The sequence below is a fragment of the Tachysurus vachellii genome, chromosome 3 (assembly GCF_030014155.1).
Source record: "Tachysurus vachellii isolate PV-2020 chromosome 3, HZAU_Pvac_v1, whole genome shotgun sequence".
Taxonomy (NCBI): domain Eukaryota; kingdom Metazoa; phylum Chordata; class Actinopteri; order Siluriformes; family Bagridae; genus Tachysurus; species Tachysurus vachellii.
Window position 1 is genome coordinate 10,826,117 of NC_083462.1, and position 12,546 is coordinate 10,838,662.

Consider the following 12,546-nt stretch of genomic DNA (forward strand, 5'->3'; position numbering starts at 1 on the left):
TGTGTGTGTGTCTGTGTGTGTCTGTGTGTGTGTGTGTGTGTGTGTGTGTGTGTGTGTGTGTGTGTTTGTGTTTGTCTGTGTGTGTGTCTCTGTGTGTGTGTTTGTGTCTGTGTGTCTGCATGTGTGTCTGTGTATGTGTGTGTGTCTGTGTAGGTATGTGTGTGTGTCTGTGTATGTGTGTGTATGTGTGTGTTTGTGTCTTTGTGTGTCTATGTCTCTGTGCGTGTGTCTGTGTGTGTGTGTCTGTGTGTGTGTTTGTGTCTGTGTGTGTGTATGAATGTTTGTGTGTCTGTTTGTTTGTGTGTGTGTGTGTGTGTGTGTATTCACTGACTGGATTCAGAGGAGGTCTGGAGCGTATAAACTCCAGTATGACCTCATGAGCACTCTTCTTTAACCTGGGAGGAATGTCCCCATTCACCTGAAAGACAGAGAGACATTAAAATAAGTCACAAGTCAGATCTATATATAGTCACCGATGTAGTCACTAAAAAAGCAGGCGGACAGCTTCATTACATACATAGAGAGTAATGTTGAATAGGAAGAGGAATCGTGTCATTTAGAGCTGTGACCTAACAAGTTTGTCTGCTATGGACTTCACAGTCCTGAGGATTGCAATGTGCGTTTATGGAATGAAACAATGGCACTTCATCAAGACAAACAGCATTACACATAATTATCTAAGGAAAGGTGTGTGAGTCAAATAAAAGTTTTGCTTGTTGTACACACTGCTGAAGTTATACGAATGGCATGAGACCTCCACAGGGTATCGTACCTTTACAATTTAATTACATAACCTTACACTTTTACAGCAGATACTGTAAAAATGCCTTCATCTTCTGATAAGCCGAGTAAACACTTTTCTGAGTAAACTCTACTCTGGATATAAACACAATAGAGCAATAAAAAGTGAAATGTGAAGACTCCACCTCAGCCAGTCATGCAGGGACAAAAAAAACAAACAAACAGAAAAAGTGACCTTCCCTGTTTGACCTGAAAAACTGAAAGTCCGACCTTGTGTGCTTATATTCCCAGAGCCTTAACATGACAAATTACACTTACATTTGCAAGCCTAATATCAACATATTGGCACACTATATACATGTTAGCTCATAATTATTGCTTGCTGTCATGTCTCATAAATATGAGGACACATCCAAATGTAAGACCTTGCTCACAGAACGCTGACACCATCGGCACTTCAGATGAGAAGATTTGTACGCAATTATACACAGTATACAACTTGCAGTGAAATGAACACTCACATATCAATAAAGTAAATTAAAGAAGTTAAAATAGAATGAATATAAATAAGACATAAGAAGACTACATTCACATTTATAATATTTGGCAGATGACCTTATCCAGAGTGATTAACAATTTATCTCATTTTATACAACTGAGCAATTGTGAGTTAAGGGCCTTGCTCAGGGGCCCAGCAGTGTATGTAGAAGTAATAGGATAAGCTTTAGAATTGCACTCAAGCAAACAAATCTCATTCGAGAGCTCCTTGTGGTCTTACATACAAATAACCAGGTTGGGTTTGATTGGGTTTTCTACAACAGCATGACTTGGAAAGTAGATCCGACTGCGTTTTAGATCCCAGTTATATTAATGCTCTTGTGCTAATACATTATCATTTGTACTGAATTTTGCACTGACAGTTTTTTTCTTTAATTTTATTTTATTTTTGAAGGAAAGGAGTCTCCGGTTTCAGCAGTTTGCAACTAAGCTTTCTGATGTGGAACTGATGTGGAAAAGATCCCAGGTAACGTGACAAAACGTTGAGAAAGAGAAAAATAAAAAACTGTGATAACAGGGACTTGTTTCAGAGATGATCCAGAACATTAGACATATCTGTAATTGGATGAATATGATGCCGTGCCACCCTTTAATTTTTTTCATAAATTTTAATTGTTAGAAATTCCTGAGGTCTAAGAGAAATAAAACACTTCCAGACATGCTACGTATTAATCCACATAGGGTGGGTAACTCGCAGAAGATCATGCGTCTGGTATCGTCACTCCACCCTGTCTCTCTTTTTCCGACTCTTTTTATTTTATATTACAATGAATTTATATGTACACAATACCTACTCCTTTGCTGGTCTCTTCCGAGATGTAATTTCTATTTAATTGCCCCGGTCGGAATGTGAGGTGTGTGTGGAATGAAATGACCAAAAGGTACATTCAAAGGTCATTAAATAACAGGGTGCTTATTAATGCTTATAGCTGACGTCTTTGTGCACTGAGGAAAAATAAGACCTGCCCTTGTAAATAATTGCACCAGAGAAATATACTACAGAACAAGTTTCTGGCTTGACATCAACCTTTTATAGAAAGGTGCCACTTTTATATAACCTACTGTACACGCATGAATAAGGGGTTGAGCCGTCCTTTGCTCAAGATGTTGGAAACATTCCTTTGAGATTTGTGCATGATTTGCCATCTGCAGATTTTTCAGGAGCACTTTCATGCTGTTGAATCTCCTGTTCTAGCACATTCCAAGTCCCACATCCCGCGTTACTGGATTCAGATCCATGGGCCGGGAAGGCCGACGAAGATCACTGAAATCATCGTCATGTTTATGAAACCACTGTGAGATGTTTGCTTTGTGACATGGTACATCATCATGCTGGAAGTAGCCATTAGAAGATGGTCTTTTAGCCATGAAGGAATGCACATGGACAGCAGCAATACTTACATCAGCTATGGAGTTCAAGCGATGATTGATTGGCCCAAAGTGTGCCAAGAAATCATTCTCCTGGCTGGGTTCATGAATTCATGCTCCATACACCAAAATCTGTGGGCCTCAGCAAAAAGTGAGTGAGACTGTGATCTGGGTGACAGAAACGGAACCTGACATGGTCTTCTGCTGTTGTAGTCTGTCCGCTTCAAGGTTTGATGTGTTGTGCATTCTGAGATGCTTTTCTGCTCACCACAACTACAGAGATGTTATCAGAGTTCCTGTAGCCTTCCTGTCTGATCAAAACAGTCATTTCCGTCCACATAACTGTCACTCACTGGATTTTTTTTTTACTGCACCATTTTAAGAAAAACTCTAGAGAGTGTTGTGTGTGAAGATCCCAAAAGTTTCAGAAATAATCAATCCAACCTGTCTGGCAGGATCACCCATTGTGTTTCCATTGTGCTGATTAGATACAGTAACTGTGTGAAGGTTCCTAATAAAGTGCTTAATGAGTGATACTAGCAACACAGAACAAATGTTCGAGAAGTATCAAGCTAAAGAAAGTAAGCAGCACACACAGACACAGACACGCAGACACACAGACACACGCAAAGACACACAAACAGACAGACACACACAGACAGACACCCACACACCCACACAAAGACACCCACACACACACACACAGAGACACCCACACACACACAGACACCCACACCCCCCCACACACACCCCCCACATACACACAGACACACGCACATCCACACACAGAGACACCCACACACACAGAGACACCAACCCACCCACACACAGCGACACCCACCCACTCACACAGAGACACACACACACACAAAGAGACACACACACAGACACAGAGACACCCGCACAGAGAGACACCCACACAGACACAGAAAGACACACACACACACACAGAGAGATGCCCAAGCAAGGACACAAACACGCACCCACCAACCCACTGACCATGACTTTGCGGAGCTTGTAGCGCTTGGAGCGGATGTCATCCATGAGCATTTCGTATGGAGTGAGCTGGTACTCGATGGGAAGAGGGTCATATTGTCGCTCTTGCACCTTCTTCAGCATCACACCATTTCTCAAGTCCCTCATCACTTGCACCCAGAACCGAGCCTGATAGACAGAAATTCAAATATCTCAAAAAAGTCACTTTTTTAGTTTTATGTACACACATGCACGCACACGTCTAAAAACAACTTTGGCAACACCAGACACCTACACACATGCAGCAGAGTGCTACTATGACTCACTAGAAACCTACACCAGTACACTCACACACAAGACTTGGATTCAGTGCTATCTCTGAGTGTGCTAGTTTCTATATTTAAGATTATGTTGGAAACCACGGTTTTACCCAATCGTCATTCTGCAGCTCGTTCAGATCTCTGACAGGTGCCTCGGGAGTTTCACCCCCCATGCGCCGCAAATTCTGAGGGGGAAAAAAAAGGATAAGATGATTTATGTGACAGAAATGAACAGTGTGCTAGGGTTACAACCTGCTTAAAGGCATTTGTTGCATTACTCATCATGGGTTTTATTATTTTTATACATTGAGTACTTTAGTTAAAGCAGGGCAGATTGAGGCCTCGCACTTTTGAGACATAATCAATATGCAGTTTATGTAGTACTTTAACATCCTGGCAAATAAACCACTGTAAAAAGGTTGTTATAACTAAATTATTAAGTGCAACATCAACTCATGATGATGATAATGTTGGGGATGTTCATCACCATCACATATGTTGCTGTGGTAAATATTTGGAGTTGATTATAATGAGTGCAAAAATATATGAATTTGGGCAGTGGCCCGGCAAAGCGGATCGAACTGAGCACTCAAACTGATCAACATATTGGAAAAAAAATGGCTATAGTTCAGCGAGTCCATTTTCTTTAAAGCTTATGTACAGTAGAAGATCCCTTGATGAGGCATTTCTGTAAATTATTTAGCTGAAGCAGGTCATTTAAAAAGGTAAGAATTTTCACACACTTTCACAGATTTAGTGGTGAAGTGACTACATGGTGTGTGTTTTTTTTTTATTTGTTTTATTTATTTATTTATTGGCGATGTTGGTGTTGGCCAAAAAAAAAAATCCTCCTCAAGGATGTTGAACGCAATATTTAGGTGAAAAATGTATAAACCATGGCCTTAAACTTAATTACATTGCTGAGAAAACCTGTTGGAAATCCGACAAAACACTTAGGGCCTTCTGTCAATCATTTTCCAGACACGACGTAAGCCACTGAAGATCCTGGAAGAGAATCGTTCAAATGTCAAGGACACCTAACCTAGAGACCTAATCTTAAAAAAAAAAACCTTTACAAGAATTCAAAAACAAGCAGTAATTCACTCCAACAACAGACTTATGCTTCATTAAAAACACTGTAGATCGATGAGCATTCTCAACATCACTACCACTCAGGGGATTCTGGGATTTTTCTGTGAATCAAGACGCAGGAGTCTCCTGAGACACAGAGCGCTGATTCACCAGCTTCGCAGCTCCTCTATCAGTACTTAGTAGCTCTGCTGTCTCTTTTCTTCTTTCTCTAAAGCCATGGAAGTAGATTCCATCTCAGCCACGTGTGCCTCTGGGAACGCATGAGGAACGCATGCATTTGTGACGCTACTGAGATTTTTTTACTTCTGAGGTTTTCTAGTTCAGCTGATGTGCCTTAATATTTGGTGGAATGTCAGAGTTTGAATCAAATGGTACATGTATGGCATAAAAAGCCTCATTTTGTCTCTTCTAATCTCATTATGATGATTATAAAATCTCTTATGGTTCATTTTATAGGTGATATTACATCATCAAAACCAGCATGATTTCAATGAGAATTATCTTTATCTTAGAGCTGCGTGTTTTAATATTATATCAATATCCTGATAAATTGTCTTGATTACTGTGATATAATTATATAAGGCAATCTATAAAAGCATAAACTGACTAGAGTAATTCACAAAGTAGAGATTAAATGTAAATGATTAATACAATTTTTTTAAAGGCTTTATTGCATATATATAGTGTGTGTGTGTGTATTTTTTTTTTAACTTGGTACCACTGTTTTTTTAAATGTGCCTCAGAACTTGCTAACATTTGTACATCACGTTCTATGCAATACTGAGTCATTACTAGGGGACTCAAGTAAGTAGTGATGTAAGCAGTTCACTTCTAGGTAGTTTTAAAATAGCCGAGTTGACGCCCAGCACAGACATGCCATGACGCGAGTGTGGATAAGAACCTGCTGGGTGTCTGTGTAGAGAGCAGTCACGAGGACACAGATGGGCCAAACCCTTGACAAACAGCTGATAGAGTGGTGAAGGGAAATCCTCATGCTAATCCAGACTGAACAATTATAACCCTGGGTGGGATAGAGAGGTGATATTACACTATCGTGACTCAGCTTCCCTTCTTACCTAAATGTGTGAAGGATTAGCACAGGAGTCATCCTCACTGATGGTGCTAATAAGGCACCTTCAATGACCCTCAAAATTCTGAATCTCTGATTTGTTGAATTCTAAAATCAAGACTGTAGCGGATTCATTTGCTGTTATTCGAATGTACGTTAACGCTCCGATTTTAATACGTTATCGTTTCTATAGCAACAACATGAACACAGAGACTGTGGCCAGTCCACATAATCTAAACCTAATCGTACAAGGAATATTAAGCAAAATTTACATAGGTTGATATGTCGAAGCTTTCAAAGCAGAAGGAATCTGTAATGAAGAATGATTTTTTTTCTCCAGATCATCTAAAATTTCGCCACTTATTCTCCCTCACTAGAGGAAGGTCCAAATCCCTGGTCTGAGCTTTTTTTCAAACCTCACTTTCCATCTTTCTAGCCACCCCCAGATAAGATAGTACATAGCATAGACAGAACATAGCAGTGTCAAAACAGGAAACATGAGAATCACCTCTTTGGCATTCCTGATCTTCTCCAGGAAGGTCCGGAGCTCCTTGGTCTCGGCAAACAGCGCTCGGCACACAGCCTGGTAGTGGCTGGAAGCATCTGATGAACTCGGGAGGTGGGATGTACACAGCTGAAAAGAGAAAAGGATTGACATGCTTAAATATAGTGAGCTATGAGGAGATCAAATGTTTGATGTAATAATGAATAGAGTCACTAAAAGTCAAGACTGATAATAAAATTGGGGTATAGAAGCCTTTATTATCGCCACATATTCATTACAGGATCGTGGAATTCTTTTCTTTGCATATCCTTGCCATTTGAGTGACAGGTTAAGATTTAAATATATATTTATATATAATATTTATTATTATTTACTATACAGTCTATATAGTTTTTAATGAAAGACCACAGATCATATGAGGGCTCAATTTGGGGAAAAATAAGTTAAATAATACCAAGTCTTCCTATGGAAAATTATCTTCTAGTGAAAGTTATCGATTAATCTTGTAACTATGTACAATGGCTCACCGCTATTTGTTCAGAAAGACAGATTGTAAACTTGTTCAAACTATTCTCATGAAAACCCAACCAAAAGCCAAGCACTGGAACATGATGAAGCATTAATGTTTTTCTTGTGGGTTTAAAGCAAATAAAAAAAAAAAAGGAACATAAACACCACCAACTGGCCAAATTGCATTTTTGTGCACACCTAGCCTTGTGCTGCACCTTGCCCTGGAATGCAAGACATCTCTTTCCTCAAGAGCTGGAAACACCAGCATTTAAGAACATGGAAATGATCTTTAAACCCTTTACGCTTTGAAATATAATGCTAATCATGTGTCTATATGCAAGACCAGTTCCATGTAGACGAAATTAAAGCTTTCTGGCTTCCGTGTTCAGCATACACGATCCCACTGATCTTCACAGCACATAAATGACTCGGTGCTCCACCTTTTTTCCCCTCACTAAATATTTTCCAGATACACATGTGAGTAAAAATAAATTAAAATGTCTTTGTTATATTAAACGTGTGTAATTTAGCGACTTTAAGACTATCGCTGACTTGTGTCGGTTGAAACGAGAGCCTGCGGTATACCGTTTAACTGAGATCGTGTGTACACGACACTAAAACGCAGTATGCACAACATACTGTGTATATAAAACAACACACTTTTCCCACCTTTGCGGTGTGGTTTGGTTAGAAAACAGGTTGAGCCACAGCTGATGCTTCTTTTAGAAGACAGAAATAAATGGACTTGAATAGAGCGTGAGTGAAGATAATGAAGAAGAACCTCAAGAATAAAACATCACATACTGTATGCTGTGAATGTTGGGAATAGGTTCTGTGTACAAAAATCAGTTTCACAACCCACTTTCTCTGCCTTATGTCTGACGGTCAACAACATATCAGATAAAAATAAACAAATAGGACTGCAGTAAAATACAGGCTTCTTTATCAAACTAGCGAGATAACAAAGCTGTAAATGCTTCAGCTAAAGCACAGATTTCTCCGATCCCTTTCTGTTGTAGCTAATCTGCCACAAAAGTGGATATGTTCTGCATTCGGACGCTTTTCTGTGCACCACGATTGTACAGAGTGGTTATTGGAGATACGGTAGTGTTCCAGTCAGCTCTAAAAAGTCTGATAATTTTCCTCTCTCTCTCTCTCTCTCTCTCTCTCTCAAATAAAAATAAAACTTGGTGAGAAATGAAACTTGTGAGGTGCTTAAAGATTCACACCTTTATCGCCACAGTGTTAAATCATAAAGAGCTTCACTCTCTCATACAGTATGATCTTTTCTGCTATGAATGAAATCATTTACCGCGATGATGTCTCTATAGCCTCGCACGCTTGAGACCACCGTCTGCTCTTCCTCTCCCTCATCTTCCTCCTCTGTGGCTTCGTAGCCCTCGTCAGAGCAGGCGTCTACCTCCGTGACAGACATGTTGGTCATTAGGTCAATCAGCTGCTCAAGGGGAGGACTGAGCTCCCGCTCTTCGTTCTCCTTTAGCCCGTAGTCCAGTGCTTTGTAAATCATAACGCCCAGAGACTCGATCACCTGCAACACACAAAATCCATAAATACAGAATCCAGACAGCTGGTAAAATAATCAGCTCCCATAATGAAACTGACACTTTTTGAGAAATTATATATTATGGGCCAGATGTTCACATCACTGCCCATGAGTGTGTAATTAAGTGAACACAAAGTTATCATGTGCCATCAAGTAGTCAAACTAGCATGATTGTTGTACTAAAACATCTAGTTATTTGAGCTGAGGTGAGGTTGTTTTTGGTGTGGATGTAGTTACACTAAACATTTGATAAAACCCAACACAGTGGCACACACACATAGCAGAAAATACGGTGTGACCTTCCCTAGCAAAGAGAAATCAGTTCTGGGTAATGAAATTGTGCTTTGAGAAGAGAGCATTTAAGGTGAGTGGAGGGATTGTGTGTAACTCGAAGACAAGGGAAAAATCAGCCAAGTGCCCAATGCTTACTGGTGCTTTCTATAAATCTATAAGAGCCAAGTGGCCTTCAGTACAGAACGCATCTGACGTTCAATAAAAAAAAGTTAAATCCTCTCCAAAGATTTGTGGGAAGTTTTCCATATATAGCACGAAGATGGACGAGGGCAGAACACCACAGCGCTCGATAGATTTTTGTCGAGGCTATGAATGAAAAGCAATACAGCTGAAATACGAATCGTGTTAAGAACGGCGGTCCAATCCAAGTCTATGTGGGTTATCACTGCTCGTAAACAAAAGCCTGGTCAACGTTTTTGTTGTTAAAGGGAGTAGCCGAACAGGAGGTGTAAGCAGGGAGTATGCCTACAGAACACTGTGTGAGAAACTGACAAAAACACTTGTGTTGCACACAGTTCAGCTTCCTAGGAATCATCTGAAGCAATGCTTTGTGCACAGCGTTGAAGTTAATCCCCCTCAGAATGAAAATAAATACCGTCTGTGATTTAGCATTGCATAATCTAATCCGCCTGATGGAACGGCTGAACTGGCTAGCGTATTGTCCATCTATGTGCGCGTCTTCGGCTTGTGGATTGATTTCTCATAACTGGCTGCTGTCTAGGGACTCGTGGAGTTGATGAAGACAAATACGACTCTCTTTCTAACCCTCTTGGTAGAGAAGCAGGAATGCTCGTGTTGTGTTTGAGTAATTATTTACGCAGCAGCTCTAACACACTGTAACCTAGCTATTGAAGCTCCACTAAGAAACACAAACACTTACATATTGCAATGTGAACATCTTGATGCATTCATCTCCATGACCGTGAAAATCACTAAATCCTGGAAGGACTGAATGGTGATGACAAGTTTAAATGTTTCAGCATGTACAAAATGAGACAACAGGACAGACTAAAGGATTAAAGCACCGCTGCATCGCAGTGTTAAGGTAGAATTAAAGCAAGGACTAAATCCCAAAGGCATTGTGGGAAATGTAAAATTTCACCCAGCGTCACAAAAATTTCAGAATTTCATTACAATATTAAAATCAGACTCCAATGATGTCCTTTTGTAAAACGTATTTTCCTCTAAGTAATAAAGAACAAGGAGTCAAATAAGGAGGTTATCAAGAAACACAAATCCATTCACTTGATGCATTCAGACTCCATTATTTCCATTATTACAGCAACCTCATCATTACTAATGCATCACTCTGATTACAGAACTGAACTCTAGCAATAATTAACTTGAATCAATTCCCCAACACGTGACTAAGCATATGTTAAACTTGAACCTTATTCAAGCTTGAAGTCATTTGCAATTCAGAGACTCCAGATCTAATCAGCTCCAGGTAACTGAATTCAAACCGACTTGCGATGTTTGATGAGAAGTTAAAAGCAGGGATGAGTCGAGTGTGGACAAAATTTACATTTACCTAACCTAATAGACACGGAAAAACTATGTGTTGTTGCAGCCAAACCAAGCAGACGAGGCTTAAAAAGTGGTAGCAAAAGCGATGTAGAAACCTGTAGCCACCCTGTTAGCTAGTTATATAGTTAAGTGCATTAATACTGACTTAGATAAAATAAAGCATGATCATTTTCCTTTTGTAACAAGATTTTAAACATCTTATCATGTTAGTGTCATTGATAAAAAGAAAATTAGGCACTGGTTAATTTATTATTCAAGGCTGACTTGTGTATTTAACTCGATGTGGCTTTGTGTTGTTGTGTTGTCCAAGCATGAGAGTTACGTCTGAATGCTCAGAATGAACTAAAGTTACAGCGTGTAGCTACAACAATAAAAGCAATTAAAAAGTAGGATTTGTTTTCTTTTTTCTGGTTGAATCTAATTGTCCTCTGAGCAACTAAAAAACTGATAGCTTGGACATGATATCTTGCTTGTGACTCAGCACTTTCAAGTCTGAGATGTTTCACCTGAGATTAAATTAAAAAAAAAAAGTGGATCAGCAGCCTCACCAGCTGTGCAGTATTTTTAGCCTGGTGTCAGGGTCAGTGTGTAAATGATTCAGTGAAATGAAATGTAGAACATTTTTCCGTCACACTGGTACAAGCTCTAAAGCAGCAGCGTTCCCTCCATCAGAAAACTGAAGATTAGTCGATAGGGGATAAATAAGGATTTGGTTTCTTTTAATCAAGTAAAATATATCATAAATGATTCACAGACAACCTTAAATGCTTAAAATTATGAATTACATTACATAACTTGAGCATGAAGTCCCTTGCTGTGAAACGCCCAGCCCTGTTTTGGCGTGCTTTAGAGTCAAGAGAGAAACCAATGGAACCACAGACCATACTAAAAAAAGAACACTCAGTCCCAGGGAACACATCAAAAAAAAAAGCAGAAGGAACCTTTAATTATACCATTTCATTTCAGGGTCTTGTGTCTACAGTAATGAGTACAGAAAAAGGAAAAATGAAAAATAAAAGTTAAGAAGCGATGACTGATGAAGGACCATGAAGAAATGAGATAAAAAAAATAAATAACTGTCTGACTGACACGTAACCACTTACAAAATACATTATTTATCTCATAGTTCAGTACATAGTTCAGAGACATAACAAAGGTCAAAAATACCAAGCAGTGGTGGCTCAAGTGGTTAAGGCTCTGTGTTGTTGACTGGAGGATCAGTGTTCAAGCCCCAGTACTGCCAAGCTGCCACTGTTGGGACCTTGTTCAAGGCACTTAACCTTCTCTGCTCAATTGGTGCTGTATCATAGCTGACAGTGAACTCTGACCCCAACCTCCAAATGTGGGTAATGTGCTGTATGTTAATCTGACAAAATGAAGGCTTCCATCACAAGCATTATGTAGTGTAGAGTTTTGTGTGTGTGTTGTGTGACTTGCCTGTTACAGTCACTAAAATCGGGATAGAACATATATGAACATACGTCAGAGGAGAATAAACAGTACTACTGATAAACTAGGCTGTGAGCCTCAGGTACATTCTGAACTGTTGTTTCCACTTTTCAGCTTTTTTTCCCTCAGAGGCCAAAAAAAATGTAATTTGTGCCTGTTTTGCTTGTGTCTGTGTTCAGCGTTGAATTTTTTTCATGTCACACTGCACAGTGGTGATTAATGGTTCAAATGAAAGCAGACACTCTGGGCTGTAGGGCATAAGTAAATGTGTTTTTATGTAATCTACATACAGTAAAGTTCCAAAAAACCAAAACGGTTAGTATTTTTCCACACAAATGTTTCTATCTTCAAAGTAAATGGTGATATTATACTCACTTCTGCTCTCTGGGATGCTCCAAGCGCTTGTTCATAATCATCTAAAGTCTGAAGCCATTATCTTCAACCACTAAAGTTCTGTGTAAGTTTATCCAACAGAGGGAAAAACATCTCAAACTGAAAGAGAACAGCGTCCTGACTCACTTGATCAGACTTGCAACAATAAATTAAATCATTTATTTATACTGATTGAAAACGT

General features: G+C 39.4%; 1 protein-coding gene across 4 annotated transcripts in view; it reads right to left on the reverse strand.

Moving 5' to 3' along the window:
- The window catches only part of spire1a (spire-type actin nucleation factor 1a), a 37,366-nt gene that overhangs the window by 12,334 nt on the left and 12,486 nt on the right, over positions 1-12,546 (reverse strand). For all 4 annotated transcript variants that reach the window (XM_060865695.1, XM_060865693.1, XM_060865697.1 and 1 more), the window contains exons 3-7: positions 8,451-8,687; positions 6,632-6,757; positions 4,073-4,147; positions 3,667-3,831; positions 332-418 (exon numbers count right to left, since the gene is read on the reverse strand). In XM_060865695.1, coding sequence (XP_060721678.1) covers positions 332-418; positions 3,667-3,831; positions 4,073-4,147; positions 6,632-6,757; positions 8,451-8,687 — 690 coding nt within the window. The remainder of the gene's footprint in view (positions 1-331; positions 419-3,666; positions 3,832-4,072; positions 4,148-6,631; positions 6,758-8,450; positions 8,688-12,546) is intronic.